The sequence below is a fragment of the Rana temporaria genome, chromosome 2, assembly GCF_905171775.1.
Source record: "Rana temporaria chromosome 2, aRanTem1.1, whole genome shotgun sequence".
Taxonomy (NCBI): Eukaryota; Metazoa; Chordata; class Amphibia; order Anura; family Ranidae; genus Rana; species Rana temporaria.
The window spans coordinates 251,567,454-251,588,776 of NC_053490.1; the positions used below are offsets into that span (position 1 = coordinate 251,567,454).

The 21,323-nt window shown below is 38.1% G+C and overlaps 1 protein-coding gene across 1 annotated transcript in view; it reads right to left on the reverse strand.

The window, feature by feature from the left end:
- TMEM132E (transmembrane protein 132E) overlaps positions 1 to 21,323 on the reverse strand; it is a 662,885-nt gene that overhangs the window by 55,135 nt on the left and 586,427 nt on the right. Inside the window, exons 4-5 of the mRNA XM_040336772.1 lie at positions 3,208 to 3,400; positions 2,873 to 3,016 (exon numbers count right to left, since the gene is read on the reverse strand). Of these exons, the coding sequence (XP_040192706.1) occupies positions 2,873 to 3,016; positions 3,208 to 3,400 (337 nt within the window). The remainder of the gene's footprint in view (positions 1 to 2,872; positions 3,017 to 3,207; positions 3,401 to 21,323) is intronic.

Genomic DNA, 21,323 nt, shown 5'->3' on the forward strand with positions numbered 1-21,323 from the left:
GCAAGGCAGGCCAATTTAAATGGGCGTGTACCATTTAAATTAGGCACGCTCCCGCGCCGGACCTACTGCGCATGCTCCGTTTCTTAACTCCCACCGTACTTTGCGCGCCGTGACGTCATTTTTTTGAACGGCGACGCGCGTAGCGTACTTCCGTATTGCCGGACGACTTACGCAAACGACGTTAAATTTTGAATTTCGACGTGGGAACGACGGCCATACTTTAGACAGCAATACACTTGCTGACTAAAGTTAGGGCACCAAGAAAAACTACTAACTTTGCGACGGGAAACTAGACTAGCGGCGACGTAGTGAACGCGAAAATCCATCGTGGATCCGCCGTAACTCCTAATTTGCATACCCGACGCTGGTTTACGACGCAAACTCCCCCCAGCGGCGGCCGCGGTACTACATCCTAAGATCCGACAGTGTAAAACAATTACACCTGTCGGATCTTAGGGATATCTATGCGTAACTGATTGTATGAATCAGTCGCATAGATAGAAACAGAGATACGACGGCGTATCAGGAGAAACGCCGTCGTATCTCATTTGTGAATCTGGCCCCTAATGATTAGAGTTGGTCTGGTGATTAGTTATAAAGAAAATGAGTTAGGAAAAGTTTGGAATAATTGATATTACTAAAGTTTGGAATAATTGATATTACTAAAAGTTTATACAACATCTCATGATTTATGATTCATGATTCCCCCTATCCATTGTAATCTGATCCCTGCACATGCTTCATTTAAAGTCCCGCTCTCTCTTTTCTTTTTTTATTATACAACCAGGGATGGAGGTGGTTTACTAACCACCTCATTTAAAGTCCCAAATTTGAACCCCCCCCCCCCTTTATTCCAAAATAATGAGGGATGGAAGCATGTGAGTTGTGGGACTCGATTGTTTAAATCAGGTGTCTGCATTGATTTTAGCTATTGCTGCAGTTTCTTTTTGTGGTTTTGTTTTTTCATTTCTTACCAGGCATAGGTGAGGTGGGGACACACCCCCCAATCACCTGTCCTTCATCCACCCATCAGTTTGTACATGCCTCCATTGAGGAGACTTTAAAAAGTGTGTAGTTAGGACTGCAGAATCGCAGGGAGCCTTGGCGATGGCTCTGCAGCTTAAAACATATATTTGCAAATGTGTGCGACTAATCCTCTGCTTTTAATATGTATAGTTAGACCGTTGAACTTGGCTTGCTGATTGGATGGTAAGGAGGAACCTGGTTAGAAATGTTTATTGCTTCACCTGTATTTGAGTTTGTCATCTAATTTATAGCCCCAAAAAAACCCCCCCTTTTTTCTATATTAAATACCCCAGCTTTTTCTGTCAAGTATATATATATATATGTTTACCAAATTTCTTTAATAATGCAATATAGTCATGGACGGTGCATTATTTGAAAGTCTTGAAATTAATAACTTATTCCAGATTTATTATTTTCCCCCTATCCATTGTAATCTGATCCCTGCACATGCTTCATTTAAAGTCCCGCTCTCTCTTTCTTTTTTTATTATACAACCAGGGATGGAGGTGGTTTACTAACCACCTCATTTAAAGTCCCAAATTTGAACCCCCCCCCCTTTATTCCAAAATAATGAGGGATGGAAGCATGTGAGTTGTGGGACTCGATTGTTTAAATCAGGTGTCTGCATTGATTTTAGCTATTGCTGCAGTTTCTTTTTGTGGTTTTGTTTTTTCATTTCTTACCAGGCATAGGTGAGGTGGGGACACACCCCCCAATCACCTGTCCTTCATCCACCCATCAGTTTGTACATGCCTCCATTGAGGAGACTTTAAAAAGTGTGTAGTTAGGACTGCAGAATCGCAGGGAGCCTTGGCGATGGCTCTGCAGCTTAAAACATATATTTGCAAATGTGTGCGACTAATCCTCTGCTTTTAATATGTATAGTTAGACCGTTGAACTTGGCTTGCTGATTGGATGGTAAGGAGGAACCTGGTTAGAAATGTTTATTGCTTCACCTGTATTTGAGTTTGTCATCTAATTTATAGCCCCAAAAAACCCCCCCTTTTTTCTATATTAAATACCCCAGCTTTTTCTGTCAAGTATATATATATATATATATGTTTACCAAATTTCTTTAATAATGCAATATAGTCATGGACGGTGCATTATTTGAAAGTCTTGAAATTAATAACTTATTCCAGATTTATTATTTTCCCCCTATCCATTGTAATCTGATCCCTGCACATGCTTCATTTAAAGTCCCTCTCTCTCTTTCTTTTTTTATTATCTCATGATTTATGTTTGATACTCCCTCTTTTTTTAATTTATCAATTATGTGTTTGTTTGTTTTTGTAAAAAAAAAATAATAATTTTGAGGATACTAATATCGACCCTGTACATCTGCACTTATAGGGATCAGGTTTCTGTAGGACGAAGAAATGACAGCCTTAGTGACAACTAAGGATTAATCAGGGGTTAAATGAATCACAAATATTATGTAGGTGTAATTTACAATATACAAAGCTACTCTTGGCATTTCCAATACACAGAGTAAACCCTACTGTCCAATTGACATCTGAGCCTAGTAGATTATGCCAGGACAGTGACCCCTGTGCCGCAACAGCAATTAAATGTTGTATTTCTGTTCACTTTGTTTCCCTTTGTTCCCCCATCCTATTTTTGTTCACTTGGCATGTTCCTTTGTTCCCCCATCCTGTTTGCTGTGTAATGCCAATTTCCCCTGCTTCCTGGTGCCTCTGTCTCCCCCCCCCCCTCACTGTTTTATGATAATAATTTAGGGCTGTCATTCATATACTTATTTTTTCATCTCTGCGGCTGATGCTAAAATCTGTCTGCATAAATGCTCTTAGTAACACAGCAGTGACAAGTAGTCTTTTTTACTCACCTTGATGATATCCTCGTTGCTAGATTTGCATGATACAAAAGTTGAAATATCTGTGATGACTCCAGATGTTTCAATGGCCAGAACTTTCACAGGGATTGCAACTGTCCGTCCTGTCAGAATAGCTGTATTAATTATCTCTGTGTCCTGAAATTAAAATGAAAAAAAAAAAAAAAACATATACATTAGTGCACAAGTGCTCTGGTACTGATCAGACATATGAAATGGATACTGAGATAAAAAAAAAAGATGACTAGACCTAAAATAAAAAAAATAAAAGAATCTAATAGAGGAAAGTTAAATAACATAGAAGTATGGGATGAAAGAGGAAATCTTACCATTGCCAGAGGCACAATAGCTCGAATATCCTTCTGTATTACTGTTAACTCTGTTACTGCTTTCTCCATTTCAGGAGGGGGTTTTCGACCTTGATACTCTAGATGCCACATTATCCGCCTTATGACAGTTTGACTAGTGAAATTCTCCATCTCAAAGTCCAGCTGCATTATCAAGTAAGGAGTTTCTTCAGTCCTACAGTTAATTGAAAATAAAATATTTTCTAAGGTCATGGAGCACATAGATTACATATATATATATATATATATATATATATATATATATATATATATATATATATATATATATATATATATATATATATATATATGATTATACATGATGGAATATATAGCTCATTAGCATCATTACGTGATTAAACAATCTGGAATCAAATAATTACTGATAAAATATGTGAAATTCATTATCAATACATGATACAACTCAATGTTGGAGCAAAACAGTAAACAGGTATATCAAATTTCTCACACCGCAAAGATATTGTTGTTCAAAAACCCTATATTAGGGAAAACAAAAATGTATAAAAATATATACAAACACATCTAATAAATATTTATGATATTATATAGAACACAAATTAACAATAAAAGTAACAACAAAACCACCTAATAAAAAATATTAAGGATATATAAGAATGAATGAAATTCATTCATTCCCATATATATATATATATATATATATATATATATATATATATATATATATATATATATATATATATATACTTTTTTTGTTTTGGGTTTACATCCATTTTAAATCCCCTATTCACATGGTTCTTGAATTTACATCATGGACTGCTTTAAAGGGTTATCATCTGCTTAGGGTGTTTTCACAACTCCGTGGAAGAGAATGGAACAAAAAAAGTCAGGGTTTCCAAACTACTGTAGCTGATTTCCAACAGTGAGAAATGCTGTTTAAGCACTCTTCTAGTTTGGATTATTACCTGCATTTAATAAGATAAAAGTTTATGGCTTCTGTATAACCAATCTTAGCTAAGCATGACCTACGTTCATGTACAGAGAACCATCCTGTGAATGGGAGCTCACAGCTTGAATTTCAATTTGTTTAACAAGTAGTAAAATTTGTTTGTATCATATACAGTATATATTAGACATACTTTAGTACTGTAAGCCCATCTCATTTTTAATTGAGACACCAGCTCCAACTTTTTTTCCTCACCCTCTTCCCTTCCCAGATTACCAACCATTGAATCATTGACCTTGGAGTCAGAATCATATTTAGGTTCCCTATCTACATGGTTCTTGAATATATACCAGGGGCTGCTTTATAGGGTGATCATCTGCTTAGGGTGTTTTCACAACTCTATGGAAGAAGAGGATACAAAAATTCAGGGTTTCCAATCTACTGTAGCTGATTTCCTACGGACAGAAATGTTGTTGAAATACTTTTCTAGTTCTGAATATACACTGCATATAATGGGGGAGAAGTCTACGGCTTCAGTATAGGCAGTCTTAGCTAGACCTATATCTTAGTCCTGAAAAGGTTTGGAGAGAGCACCACTCCCTCATAAGGTGATGGGATATTAACGGATATGTTTTACTGTCACTGAGGTAAGCACGACCACAAAAATGTTCACTAATGTTTTTCTATATAAACAATAGTATTTAAAAATGTCCACAGTTTAAAACGGTATCATTCAGATACTATGAAACAGCGCTGTTGTTGAGTAAATGTGGCCAACTTCACAAAGAAAGTCTTTTAGGAAGGGTGATGTTTAATACAGTGATTAAGAATAAAGTCCATGGGTGAGCCTAGAGATTATTGTAGTATGCACCATCCACCGGTCACTCCAATTCCACCACGTGATACAAACTCCCCTTAGGGGGTTAAACTCACCAGAGCTAAGATAAAAACCAGCCTCTAAGGGAAGTAATCCTCTGAACTAAAACTTGTAGTCACCACCATTCCAAGGGATGATTAGAGCTCCAATAAAGTTCATAAAACGAAAGAAAGCGCACATAGCGTAATCTCGTTTATTATGAAAACAAAGCCCTCACATCAAATATCCCCTCATACATTGAACGTACAATCTACAGCAGTTAATAAAGCATTTAAAAGTGTAAACCGGGTGCACTTCACCATATCAGCCATCCGGCATCCATGACTGGGTAACTGTGGAGCGACCTAGATCACTTCCTGGTTCTGCATCCTACATCGGTGGAGCGCACGCGTCACTTTCGGTATAACGTCGTGTGGGTCAAGCCCTGATGCGTTTCGTCATTTTCGACTTCAACAGTGGGCATGTCCACACGACTTGACGACCAGCTTATATTACCCCGCACCACAACGCCACAGCCAATCAGAGATCACACTGGATGTCGACAGGTGCACGTCACCATATCCGGAGTAAACAATGACGGCATCCTACAGGCGCGGGACAGGGACAAAAGAGCTACAGTATATTGCACATATTTAAATCATAAAAAATAAAAATAAATATTAGACATATTAAATACAAAATAAACTGATGGATTTTGTCCATGAGTAGTAATAAAATAGTGTACTGTGGCGTGTTTAAACATGCTATTCATCGTTATGTGTTATTCAATAGGTCTGTAAAGTATTCCAGTACCATGTGGTTTTTAGTGGTTAGCCATTTTGGTCACCTCTGTTCTTCCATGGTATATGGGACACTTTTATCTGTTAAGTACTTTAAGTGATGGGGTGATGGTCTGGCTGCATGGCCGTAGTGAGATCTGGTTTAATTCATTATGTATAAACTGTTTCAAGCCATTATGGATACATACTGCTATGGTATTACCATGCCCCCTTTTAGTATAATTATGGTGCTATTTATTTTCTATATCTGAATAGATGTGCTTGGTAGCTTTAGATTACCATTGGCCCCATAATATCGTGCTGGTGATATGGTCCGACATCTATCAGACCATGCTGGTGTATCTGGCTTCACCTCTTAATCACTATAGGGTGGTTCATCTCCGCTCCCTTCTTGGTGCTGCAGTCGTTTTAATATCAATACCATCCTTTTGGTGAGCACTTATACCAATGATACAGAATTTTGTAAATGTACTGTAAATAAATTAACTGTTATTGATATTAACTGTATTTTCCTGTGACTTATGCAATGTTATAGATGCATGCTGAGCTGCCTTGAAGAAGCAGATAAGAAGTCTGTGAAAGTGTTGGCTTTGCGCATATACAAGCATCTGCCTAAATCTTTTGTATTGAGTATAAAATTATGGTGAACTATACTATGACCAAATGCTATTATTGTATGTATGTTATAACTTGAATATTTTGTAATACATAAAAAAAAATATGAACATGTTTGTGGTCATGCTTACCTCAGTGACAGTAAAACATATCTGTTAAAATCCCATTGACCAGGGATGTGGATGTGTTAATCTGTCCCTAGAAACTGTTCAACAAACTATATATATATATATATATATATATATATATATATATATATATATATATATATATATATATATATATATATATATTATTCTTAGCGTGACCTACTGTATGTTCATACACAGGGAACCATCATTTGTTTAGCATTTATTAAAATGTATTTGTATCATATACGGTATATACAGTACTAGACATATTCTAGTAAGTCCATCTCAGTTTTAATTGCGGAACCTGCTCCAACCTCCATTTTTTTTAGTAATCCTCAATAAATAACAAGGTAGAGTAAATGCTGCCATTCCCCTATGTTTCCCCTTGGGACTTTATTGCGGCCTTAGTCATATGCCACACCACTAATTGTGCATAAAAAAAAAATTCCCAACTTTATTTATACAAAGCTGTAATAAAAGCGTAGCACATCATAAAACATTCATAACTCTGGTGTAGAATCATATTGATGTTAAACATACTAACAACCTCCCCCTTATATATCACGACAGGTTGATATGAGTAATGATTAGAATGTTTTCATTAGTAAGACCTGCCATGTGGGCTTTTCCTTATCCTCTTCCCTTTGTAAAAGCCAGCTTACCACCCTTGAAGCTTGTTAAGCGGTGGGGTGATAGCCTTGTGTGTCGAAACTTTCTTCCTTTCTGTAGATTGAATGCAAATCTCCAAACGCAATGTGTACAGCACTTTCCTGGTTCCTTTCTGACAGAACAGAAGCTGGCAGCGTGTTTAACGAGAAACCAAGCAGTGAGATGTTTTTTTTTTTTTTACAAACCAGAGAGGATGAGCAAAGAATAAGAAGAGGTAGGCGAAAAGAGCAGAGAGCAGGCAGACAATGGCACCGCAATTCTTCTTTTTTAAATAGTGAAGAGCTACCTGGCAACACTGAATTATCCTGAAAACTGAAGTAATGTTATAAGGATATGGGAGATCAGGCAGTTGCATGCACAAGGCTATTGCTCTCCTTTACTATACTTATCTCACCTGAGGGCAATGTATGTATTGGTGTGTGTGTAAGGATGGGAATGAGGGGAGGGTGAGGGTCACTGCACACAAGTTTTGTACAAAGTACCATATAAAATAAGGCTGTCCAACCTTATCTGCTGCACTTCTAGTTATCATGTCCAAATGGCTCCATACACCAACTGGTTAAAGCATGCTAGGGATGTAGTTGCAAGAAAAGATTTTTTTCACAGCATTCAAGAGAGGCAGCACCAAAATGGCAGAATAAAAAGCCTTCTCTTAGCACATTCTAGAGCCAACGATACAGTTCAGCGGTATAAGTTTTATTTCCACATACTTATGAAAATTGCAGTCAACCTTACTTATTAAAATGCCAGATCTTGTGACCTGGACTTTTAGTGCACTGGACTACTGATATTTTAGGGACCAGGTTAACGAGCATATCAGAGTGACGTGTACAACAACACTTCAGTCATGTAGCATCACTGCAAAGATATTTCCACATTCTTAAGCTGTCTTAAAGAAGCTAGACTCCTAAGCACAAATGAAATGCTCTCATTAATGTGTATGACTCCTGCTGAAGTGCAGCTCCATTGCTTCCTGCTAACCTCAAGCCCCTCTTCAAGTTATGCTGTGGCTGGTACAAAGCACCGAACCACTATTTCACACAGTCAGAGTAGGGGAGCTTACCAGAGGGGGCTTACCAGAATTGGATTACTGTCATAACAGTTCTATTTTACTTGTGCAAGTGTAACACAACCGTTTGCTAGAATAGATAGTGTTAGGTTTTTTGTTAGTGTAGGTAAAATGTTTTGGCTTGGCTGACAGCCAAGCCTGTGTTTAATCTGGTTCAGGTGAGTAATCCAGGGAGAGCTGGTATGACTCAGCAGGCAGCATCTCTGAAACCTCCCTCACTTCTGGAAATTGCTGGAAACTTCCAAAAGGATGGAAGGGAGGTTAGGAGGGGCTGCCTGGAGTATTCATGAGGGACCCAACCAATCCCCAACAGATGCGTTGGCAGGGGGCATGCCCCTCAAATACCCAGGGTCAGCCCAGATCTGCAGGAGAGTTCAGGTGGAAGTTGGAGATGGAGTGCTAGGAGGCTGTCGTGGGCTCTTGATGGTAACCCCCTAGTGTGAGGGGGTCATCTTGGGTCAGGGAGCTCGAGTGCTGGAGGGACCCTCTGATATCCCAAGGCGGAATCCTGTCTAGTGGCACAGGAGCAGGTGTGAGGACAGCAGGAGCCAGTGAACATGTCCACAAGATCTCCAAGGAGAAGACAGCCAGGTGGGCTAATGAGTGATACAGTCGGGGAGGACTGAGAGGGAGCCTGAGAGGACTGGATGAGAGCAGTCTGAGATGGATGCAGAGTCAATCTAGGAGGACTGTGGAAGCTTAGCCAAGAGGGCTAGAGAAAGGAGAAGCTCCAGCCAGGTGGGCTGGCAGTGACTGAAGAGGTGGTACTGGAATCAGTAGTAGAAAGACAGCTGGGCACTAGAATTTTGCTACACAACCGAGGTCCTTGCCTGTAAAGGGAATTTGCTAAAATCTGACTGAGCCCTATTGTCAGATCACCTAACAGTGTGCCAGCCGGTCCTGGAATTTTGTGCTTTAAGTGTTGTGCTGGAGGAGCTGAGGAGCATGTAAATAGATTGTACAGAAGAAGTTGTCTCTGAAAAGTCCTGCTAAAGTCAAGTGGGCATCCCATAGTACCCGTTACCCCATCCAAGTTCAATACCCCAAAGCTCCAAGGACTGTTATTTGACTCAAGGGTGCTGTGCAAACTCTGTGTGCCTGGCTGTGCAGGGTGGGGGATCCCTATTCACCAGCGGCTCCTTCAGGGGTAGCACTACACAAACGACTCCAAACTACAGCTTGATCCATATGTCTTTGACTATAGGAATCTGATGCACCAAGTTAAAAGACTTTGCAGTTTTACACATGAGACTATGTAGTAAGGCAATTACATAACAAGCTGTTCCAGCAGAGAGTGGCCAATATTTTCACAATTATTTCTCTATGGACAAACTCCATTAGCAGAATGGCAACTGTAGCTCTTACAGATTTTTAGCGTAGATCTGTATCAAAGCGTAGATCTATATCAAAGACATACAGGAATAAAGTGTGCAAGGAAGACACAAGGTTGAGTTTTACGGTAAGGCTTATTAAAGTAAACCCTTCGTTACGCAGAAGAAGCTGCTTATTACACCAGTTAATGCGCAGTTCTTCAGTAACTTGCTATCTTCAGCTGAGGCTTTCTAAAATGATGACAACTAGAAGAAATAGATTCTTGGTCGGCATAGAAAATGTTCAATTTGTTTCACTTAACAGGTGAGAATTTCAGACAGAGGCCTGCTGAGAAGGAGTTGTGGAAGACAGTGAAAACTAAACTATGTTACTGTATCATAGAGCAATGAGACGAGCCTGCCATGCTCTTGACAGTCTCACTTCAATATATTCTCGCTAAGAACTCAGTTCTTATATGAACGCAAAACCTCATAATGTTTCTAGTAAAGACAACTTCCAGCTGTAGTACTCATATAAAGCAATCTCCTAGTGTCTTTATACATTCCAGGTACACTCTAATCAAACATAAAAATGCTGCATTTACACTCACTCAAGGGACAAACACTACCTGCTAAATTACAGTCCCATAAGCTAAAGTCCTAAATAATGTATGCCAGAAGAATATAGCCAAATATAAGAAATATGAAGGACAACGTAATCACATCTACAGGGACAGATTTTCAACACAGGCAACTGTTATATAGGGCAGGATTTTGTTAAATGTCAGTACAGTATTCTCATATATAATAAAGACAAAAGTGAATAAACATTATATCCAATTCTTAGATGTGATAGTTGCATTTCCTTTCTTTATTAGGCTTTTTTTCCTTTATTTTTTCCTGGTGACCCAGCCAGTAAGTCTGTTTTCAGCAGGACAAGCTTTCCTGCAGATGTAGCAGTTTGAGGGTTGAGACAAACCATTTTAAGGGTTTTTTAAATGTATTTATGTAAAAACCTTTAGCCCAAAATTGAAAAACGGTTTGCTTTAACTAACTAAAACGTTTTTGCTGGAGTTTGACTTCAGTTTGTTAGTGTATCTAAATCTGCTGTGTCCCCTTTTCTCCTTTATCTAGAGTGTAGGCACTGTTTCTGATTCTGTCTCTATGAATCATCTGCTTTAGTCAGTGTGGTTCTGATTCTGTCTCTATGAATCATCTGCTTTAGTCAGTGTGGTTCTGATTCTGTCTAAATGAATCATCTGCTTTAGTCAGTGTGGTTCTGATTCTGTCTCTATGAATCATCTTCTTTAGTCAGTGTGGTTCTGATTCTGTCTCTATGAAACATCTTCTTTGGTCAGTGTGGTTCTGATTCTGTCTCTATGAATAATCTTCTTTAGTCAGTGTGGTTCTGATTCTGTCTCTATAAATCATCTGCTTTAGTCAGTGTGGTTCTGATTCTGTCTCTATAAATCATCTGCTTTAGTCAGTGTGCTTCTGATTCTGTCTCTATGAATCATCTGCTTTAGTCAGTGTGGTTCTGATTCTGTCTCTATGAATCATCTGCTTTAGTCAGTGTGGTTCTGATTCTGTCTCTATGAATCATCTGCTTTAGTCAGTGTGGTTCTGATTCTGTCTCTGTGGATCATCTGCTTTAGTCAGTGTGGTTCTGATTCTGTCTCTTTAAATCATCTGCTTTTGTCAGTGTGGTTCTGATTCTGTCTCTCTAAATCATCAGCTTTAGTCAGTGTGGTTCTGATTCTGTCTCTGTGAATCATCTGCTTTAGTCAGTTTGGTTCTGATTCGGTCTCTATGAATCATCTGCTTTTGTCAGTGTGGTTTTGATTCTGTCTCTATCAATCATCTGCTTTAGTCAGCGTGGTTCTCATTCTATCGCTATAAATTGTCTGCTTTTGTCAGTGTGGTTCTGATTCTGTCTCTATGAATTGTCTGCTTTTGTCAGTGTGGTTCTGATTCTGTCTCTATGAATTGTCTGCTTTTGTCAGTGTGGTTCTGATTCTGTCTCTATGAATTGTCTGCTTTTGTCAGTGTGATTCTGATTCTGTCTCTATGAATTGTCTGCTTTTGTCAGTGTGATTCTGATTCTGTCTTGGTGAACTGTCTGCTTCTGTCAGAGTGGTTCTGATTCTCTTGGTGAACTGTCTGCTTCTGTCAGAGTGGTTCTGATTGTGTCTCTGTAAATTGTCTGCTTCTGTCAGTGTGGTTCTGATTCTGTTTCTGTGAATTGTCTGCTTTTGTTAGGGTGGTTCTAATTCTGTCTCTATGGATCATCTCTCCTTTTGTCAGAGTGGTTCTGATTTTGTCTCTATGAATTGTCTTATTTTGTCAGTGTGGTTCTTACATAGTTACATAGTTAGTTACGGTAGGTTGAAAAAAAATACACAAGTCCATCCAGTTCAACCCCCCCAAAAAAAGAAAAAAAATCATACAATCCCATATACACAATTCTTAACCCACAGTTGATCCAAAGTAAGGCAAACAACCCCAGCAAAGCATGATCCAATTTGCTCCACAAGTAATAAAAGGCTTTATTTCAAATTCTGTAGAGGTACTGGTTGAATTGAACCATTGGGATCTCCTATGTGTGCATCCACTCAACCACCCCCCTGCCATGTTCACCAGGCTCCGCTGTCCCACCTGTGGTCCAGTGCTATCATGGCGGGTGTTGCTGGGAAGAGTGGCGGGAGCTCAGCGGACCTACCTCTGCTCAGTCTCCCTCCTGTACACAGACCAGGAAGTGAATTATATGACATCACTTCCTGGATCAGAGCTGTCATTCTCCGGAAACAGCGCTGGGAGAATCCCCATCAGCTCGGTGTCTCCATAAAGAGACTCTGTCACCTATATGCTGTCACATAGGGGCTGTTGGAACTCATTAGTACCTTTAGACAGAACAGATCACAAATGAATATATGGCACTGCAGCCTGAGTACATCGTACCTAAACACATAAGGGTCACTGCAAATCAATTAGGAGTTGCATCTAATGTACAGCAAGTAGAAGATTTTGCTTACTACATACCGAACATTTTCTCACATTATTACAGGCAGGCTTTATTGTCATAGATCAGTTTTTTATATGGGAGGGGTTTAAGTAAACTCCATTGTTTATTATTGTACGGTAGGCACCCCAGATTGGATCTACACCTTAGCTATTAAAGTGTTACTAAATCCACAACAGTAAAATCAATCTGTAAATGCAGTAAAGCATGCTTGTTATAGTCACTGTGGAACCATTGTGTAAATAAGGCTGTTTAATCATGTCTTGTCCCCCCTTCCTCCACAGTTCCCAATCCATCTTCTGATAGTACAGTACCTTGGGAGCACTCTGCACATGCTCAGTTTGATGTGTAGTGGTAGAGATTTTTTTCTTCTTTTGGGAAGGTGCATGTGATTTTCACAGGGCCAATCAGCACTGTCCAGGCAGGGGATCAGGTGTAACAAAGTCTCACAGGACAGTCAGAGCAGAATGAAAACTCCTCCTACAGGCTTTAACCAGTGCTTGGCCGGACACTGATAGAAGTCACAAGACTGCTATATACTGCTGCTGAGAAAAGGTATTTTAGCAGTTTATGTTTACTAAAATAATCCCTTAGTCCCTTAGTCCCTCTTTCCTCCTCATTTGTCCTTCATTTTAGTCTGATCTATATAGTTGTATATAAAATGCACTTTTTATCTCTCAAAGTGTTTACCAGTGCTAATTTTTTATTTGCTGCATTTGTAACTTTTAAAAGCCAGTATAAAAGAATAGTTGTAAAAAAATTCCACTTCAGACACAGCTGTGGTCCACAAGTGCCTCAGACCTCGCCTCTGTATTACCATCTAAGCCACAAAGTGTACAGAGCCAGTGGACAGCCTCCTATGGGTTCCTGAGTGACACAGCCTGTTGAACCAGTGAGCAAGGAGATGCATCCCTTCAGGATTTTCCTCATGCTGATCGTTTTTAACCTCAATGTGAGTTTTTTTATTCATTGTACCATAATGTTTCTACAGTTCATACTTACTCTTTACCCTTTTTCTATATAATTCTCTTTTAGGGAGCAAGGCAAGGGGTGTGTTCTATGGCTGCATACTTTTGCCAATAGATGTATTAGGCCGCGTACACACGGTCGGACAAAACCGATGAGAATGGACCGAGGTTCAGTTTCATCGGTCCAAACCGACCGTGTGTATAGCCCATCGGTCTGTTGTCCTTCGGTCCAAAATTTTAAAACATGCTTTAAAATCAAACCGATGGCCCGCTGCCCGATCGGTCCAAACCGATGGTTAGTACAGAAAGCATTGGTTCAAAACCCACACATGCTCAGAATCAAGTCGACGCATGCTTGGAAGCATTGAACTTCGTTTTATTCAACACGCCGTGTGTTTGACGTCACCACGTTCTGACCCGATCGGTTTTTGGAACGATGGTGTGTACGCACATCAGACCATCAGGCCACTTCAGCGGTGAACCGATGGAAATGGCCCGTCGGACCATTCTCATCGGTTTGGAACGACCGTGTGTACGCGGCCTTAAAAACTACAAATTCAAGTCAATCAAACTGTGTATCAAGTGAAAGAAATCAGATCATTTAATTTGGATGACATGATGTTAGTTTGGGCCTTTTGTTAATGTTTGAAGCATCTGAAATAACATAACAACATAACGGATTATCTGAATTGCTTCAGATCCATTTGTTTTTATTCTAGAGTGCATAGTGTGAATATTCTAATAAGATTCTTTTTGTACTGGGGTTGAGAGACCATTCGTCTAATTTGTATGTGCGCAGCCCAACAAACAAATTCAGTTGGGAATAAGAAAATTAATTAAACTTAATAATATACAGAATGAATATTTATGTTTGGAATGAGAGCACCGTGGTAGTCTGACTCTTGGATAATTAGCTGATTCTTTTTTTTATTATAATTTTTCATTATTATAAAAAGCGCACTACATATGAAATGGAAACATTGCAATAAATACAGTAAGGTATACAAGTGAACCAAGATGATTCCTACTTATTGTGTTTGAATTGGATGTAGTTGGCTCAATCGGAGTCCCCAAATCATAACATAACAAATTAATCCAAAATTAATTTTGTTCTATTTGTTACTTTCAGATGCACACAACTCTAGTCAATGTTGTCCAATCAAAAAATTGAAGAAACAAAAGGCACTACTAAACCACCCTAATACCTCATATAAGTGAATATAACATATTCCAAAATAAATCCATAAATATTTTCTCAATTCATATGTATGTGTATAAATGTCCCAAAAAACATTATAGTCCTTTCAAAGTTCTCCAGCTACTGTGATTAAAGATGTGAAGTGCTTTAATATCCTTCAATTAGTGGTCCTACACAGTTTGTATAAAACACTCGCCAACCATAAGCTTTAATCAAGCCTCAATAATTTTGGATAATAACCAATGTTAATCCTCAGATCATAATTCAGATAATCCACATGTGGTACTGTATAAAATACACCAACAATAGGCACTTCAGATATCTATCTCTCTCACTCACTACTAAAGGGACCCAAAAAAAAGATGATAAATTGTGATAGTGTAGTCATTTTTATTAAAGGATAAATCAAATGCACATTTACATTTTCTGGTACTTCCATTAGCACCAACATCAACAGCCTTAGTTTTGTTGCAAGCAGCTCATATGGAGTCGGCTGTGTTCCAACACCTGGAAGTGATGCGCCAGACCCAACAGCAAGTGACGTCAACGATAGCGAAAGCACAGTCTCAATGCATTTCGCAAAGCATCAGGAAGCTCCAACTTCAAATATGAACTGAGAAAATATTTATGGATTTATTTCGGAATATGTTATATTCAGTATGACTTATATGAGGTATTGGGGTGGTTTAGTAGTGCCTACATTTCTTTATTGTTTTGATTATATGGTGGGTTCATCCACTTTTAGGGGAAGCTGCACATACATACACATAATTTATTTCTTCATGCGTTGTTGGCCTCCAAAAGTATTACATTGTTTAAGATATTGTCCAATCAGCTAATTCCATTTATCTTTGTGGGTTAGACTAGCAGGGATGACTCAGAGTGCATAATCATCTCTTAAAATTACAAATGAACATGTTAAAATGAATATTCCAATCTTTCAAAATATCTTCAAAAAATATAAAAATTATTAGGAACAATGAATATACACAACAAATCAGAATATACTAAACATATTCAGTGAACAAATCTTACTAACATAAAAAATATTATGAAATTAATCCAAAATTAAAAAAAGGAAACACATTTTTTGTCACTGGTTATTGATTTGATTCTTCCCACCCTCAGAGGAGTGGTAACCCACATATTAGACCCACATGTTACTTGCAGCGAGCCTTACACTGGTAAGACACTGGAAGGACCCAAAGATTCCAACCATAGGAGAAATAATTTGAATGACCCAAATGCATGCCACTTATGAAATACATTTTCCCTCCTCTATAGGTAAATATAATGTAGTCATTAACTCCTGGAAATCTTGGACAGAATGGTTTGATAGATATACATTTAATGAACAATGAAGGTTTTTTCAATTGGTTTTAGCCATGTGACTAAGCATTAATGACTAGGATGATTACTAATACATGACTTTTGACTGTATTATAGATATGCTGAAAGTATTATGTACTTTTTCTTTCTTTTTTATATATTATGTTACCCCTTTAGTCAATTTGACTGGTTTGTTTACTACTGGCCTCTTCAGGCGCAATGTTGGGTTTCTTCTTGGTTTTATATAAACCATGAAAACATAATACAGAAACATGGAAACAGGAAAGAAATTTTTCCATCATGCACTTGTAATTATAATGTCTCTCTCTTAGGCAGAAAGCAACTATTTGGCTGTTGGGTCCTCCCTATACAAGCAACTGCAATGGGTCTCTCCTGAGTCACCGACCTCCCACTAACTATACTTACCTCCCACACTATTAAGTTCCTCCCCTGACACAGGTTTCATCATCACTGCATCTTGTTCTGAAAATTTTTTTTTCTAGGGTTAACATGTATTTTTGGTACCAGTGTTTTCAACACCTTCAAAACTATCCCTTCTCCAACGATTATTATTAATGTGCAGACTAATACAGATTTATTTTTCAAACCGCTATTTTTACAATTTTCGGTCTACCACTTCCGTAAAATTTCTATTGAGAGGATCTCCTAAAAAATATTTTTTCAGACTCAATTTTCTAATGAACTTGTGCATGTCTATAAATACCTCAAATTTCTTCAGGGGCTTCCTAGGGGAACATATTGATCCAAGGTTTAGGATCTTTAATTTCTGTTTATTTAAAGTAGCATGATGGAGGTAAAAAATATTGTTATTATTGTGGGACTCTGTGTAGTTTCAAATGGACACATTGGACCAGATCCACATAGATCGGCACCGGCGCAGCGTATCTAAGATACGCTACGCCGAAGTAACTTACTTGGCTTTGTTTCAAATCCACAACGAATTTGCACTGTAAGTTACAGCGGCGTAGTGTATCTCTGGCGGCAGAATTCAAATCGGCGATTAGGGGGCGTGTGTCATTTAAATGAAGCGCGTCCCCGCGCCCGAATGAACTGCGCATGCGCCGTCCCGAAATTTCGTGCATTGCGCTAAATGACGTTGCTAGGACGTCATTTTTTTAACTTAGACAGGACTTACGTACATTCCGATTCACGGACGACTTACGCAAAAAAATGCCAGCTTTAACTATACGCCGGAAAAAGCCGACTAGAGACGACGTAAGAGAATGTGACGGCCGCGCGTATGTTCGTGGATCGTCGGAAAACGACGTGAATGCCACCCAGCGGACGCCGAAGTATTGCATCTTAGATCCGAAAGGCGTACGAGGACGTATACCTGTCGGATCTAACCCAGATGCCGTCATATCTTGGTTTGAGGATTCAAACCAAAGATACGACGCGGGTAATTTGAAAGTACGCCGGCGTATCAGTAGATATGCCGGCGTACTCTCACTGTGGATCTGGCCCATTGTTTTGATTTATTGGATGCTGGTTTATATTTTCTTTGATCTGCTGGACACGTCGTTTCTTTCACTGAATACAAAGTTTGATTGACTTGAATCTATAGGTTTTATTAGAGTATCAAGTGCTGTGTAAATAGGATTAGCCTAGGTGATATATAAGAACAGTTGCTTCCATAACAACAGAACTAATAGGTATTTAAAATAAAGTAGCAATAAGCCAGCATCTTATACTGTATTTGTTGTGCCTTGCAGTTTATTAGCTTAAAGATGGGAAAACTGATTTGTGAATTGAGTGATTTTGGCACAGCGTTTTTTTTTTTTCAGAGAATCCAACATTTCCATTAAATATACGTGCATATACAGTACATTGGTCTTATCTGTGACATCATGAAATCAAATATTATTTAAATATCCTGATTGTTATTATTTAGCTAAAATCACTTGATCTGACTTGATTTGTGAAAAGACTCATTCATCCCTACACAGTGGTATCCCGGACACTTTAAAGTTAATAAGGATAGTGATTTTTTGCATGTCAAAGTAGATGGGTGTGCTTGAGAAATGTAATTGTGGGGTAGTTTTTTCAACTAGACAGAGTCTAGCTGTCATAGTGGTTAGCTGCCTACATTAACCAAGGAATCAAGGCCATCTTATGTTTTTTCTGCTGCTCTATGCTGGGGGGTAACTTCACCCTGTTATTCTTTATTACATAAGTCCAATTATGTGCACTGCAAATATGTGCTGTATATTAGGAAAGGTTTTCGTGTGTTTCACATTTAAAGGGAGACTATAATGATTTTTAGTCATTTTTTTCCCTCAAATTATTTTTCTCTGCTTTGAGTTCTTGATTTCTCTTCAAGCTCTTTGGTCACTTTAACCTGAAGAATAAGATCACATTTTTTGAATCAACATGTCTTTGTGCTTCCTGGGACTGAACTTTTTTAAAGTGTATCTTCGCTCATAAAGTAGAATTTGCCTCACTGGATTCCCCACACTCTAAAAAAGTTAAAAGCCAAACTCTTTTTTTTTTTTTTTAAGTTAGCTTTTTTTCCCAATTTCTGCATCACACATATCCCAGGAGGCTTCTGCTGATGCATACACAGCTGCTGGAGGAGGGTGCATCCTCAGGAGGCCAGTTGCCTTAGCCAGGAAGTTACAGGTGCCTACAAATGGCTAAAAAGTGAAAGATTGTGGCAGGGGGCATAGTGTACATCAATCTAGCGCCAGATTACACTAGATCAACAAGCATTTTGCTTGTAAGTAAATTAAGGATATTCCAGCAAACCTGGTAAGGTGGGATTAAAAACATTTTTTATTTCCCGCCTCCCTCTTTTTAGTAGCCAGTGCATCACTCTACTGTCAGCCTGATTTCTACTGGTCTAGTGTCAGCTGGTATGTAAGGAATGATAGGCATTCAATCTAAGATAGGAATTATATCCAGAATCAGATAAACTAGCTTCCTGGTACGCAGACGACTTTACATTACAAAAATAATTAGGTCCGGGTTATTTGCTCCATCCCTTTAAGTATATTCCTTCCCTGTATTCAGAACTAAAAGCCCTGACTGCAATATAACTGCTTTCACTGTTTTCTTTTTTGGAATGACATTGCAGAAAATAAATGTTAGATATATATATATTGTGACATGCGTGTATATATTACATATTGCAGTTTTCTTGAAACAAGCGCAGTCTGCTAAAATGCAAGGCTCTGGTGTGCCATTTCCAATGCAGATTGAAATCGGCCTTCAAAAGGTTAGAGACAGACGATGAATTTAAAGTGATCGCAATCACCTTTTTTCGGAAAACAACCTGATGAAATATTAATGGAAAGGAAAAAGCAAACCGCTTTAGACCTCTTCCCCGCAGGGTGTTTACATTTCAATGCAATTACACTTTTCTTCTTCCTCAGACCTGTATTTAAACTATACTTTAAGATTTCTTATGAAGACTCTTAGCATTCTGATTCAGAAAATGGAAACTGCTGTCTACATTAGTAGAATCAGCAGGGTTTTCCAAACAGAACAAGAAGTACAATAAATGATAGTTTGGCCACCCATACACTCTCAAGTATCAGTAACCAAAGAAGTCAAGCAGAGTGGGTTTAGAAGCTGAAGTGCTTGTTCTTCAAATATACTGTATTGTATAAGTTCTGCAAATGATATATACAAAGCACTGGTCAAATTGAAAAAAAAAAAAAAATACAATTCTATTGTGTTCAGCGAGCTCCCTCTCAAGCACAGATCTCTCAGTGACCATCATTTTTGAATAATAATCAATCAATAGGAAGTCCTAGATTTCTCAACCCTTGTTTCAAAGTTAGTCCAAGTCTCTGATCAGAAAACAATAAAAGGTGTCAAATAAACTACAAGCTTGGTTTCTTCTTAAAGGGTCACTAAAGGGAAAAAAAATGTTGATGAAATGACTGTTTACAGGGTATAGAGACATAACAGTTAACTTATTCCTTTTAAAAATGATTAAAAATAGATTAAATTCAATCATATAATGTACCTGCAGTTTCACTTTCGTTTTTAAACTGGTTTCATGTTTCTGTGAAGTAAAGAGAGACACAGAACAAAAACAAACAAATCCAGGGCAGTGCTTTGTTTTTAGGACTGCAGTAAGGTAAAGGAAGCTATTTAGCTAAAAAAAAATCCGTTAGTGATCCTTTAAGGTCTGTTTATTAAAGTTCAAAGGTACAAGTCCTGGTATTTAACATTTTTATTTTATGAGAAAAATACAAAGTTGTTTTAGCATGTTTCACCCCTTCCAGTCTAGGCCATTTTTCAGTGCTGTTACATTTTAAATCACGATTACTCATGCAATACTGTACCCAAATTATTTTATACAAATTTTTAAAGACAGAACTTTCTTATGGTGGTATTTAATTACCACTGGGCTTTTTATTTTTTGCTATCTAAAGGAAAAAAGACCAAACACTTTGAAAAAAAATATGTTTTTCTTAGTTTCTGTTATCAAATGTTGCAAACAAATAATATTTTTTCATAAATTGAGGCCAAAATGTAATCTCCCACATTTCTTTGCAGGAAAACAAACAAATTAGTGTACAGTATATGATTTGGTATACATAAAAGAGTCTACAAACTATATTATATATATTGAAAATGAATCAACCCTGATGTTCTGACTGTCAATCTAATTTATTGAGGCCCTGAAATGAAAGGCCAGTACAAAACCCCCCAAGCAAAAAAAACATTTTTGGAAAGTATATATATGAAGGTTTGAAGTTGTAACTTTTTCCCCAAATTCTTTGGAAAATTATGAAAGTAAATAAAATGTGTTATTTTTTTTCAAAAAATTGAAAAATACACACACAGCATAAGCATACATACAATAACACCCCAAAACACATTCTGCTACTCCTCCCATGTATGGCGATACCACATGTGTGAGGCGTTTTCATAGCCTAGCCACATAGAGAGGCCCAAAATCCAAAGAGCACCTTCAGGCTATCTAAGGGCGTAAATCACAATTCTAATTTCTTGACGCACCTGGACACTTTTGTAGGTCCCAGAACACCAGGACAGTGGAAACATTCACAAAATGACCATATTTTGGAAAGCAAACACCCAAGGTATCTTCCAACAGGCACGAGGAGTCTTTTTAAAGTGTCACAAGGTTTTGCCACAATGTTTTGGAAAATGGGAAAAAAAAAGAAATTTATCAATTAACCACTTAAGGACCAGCCATTGCAGTTATACTGCGGCA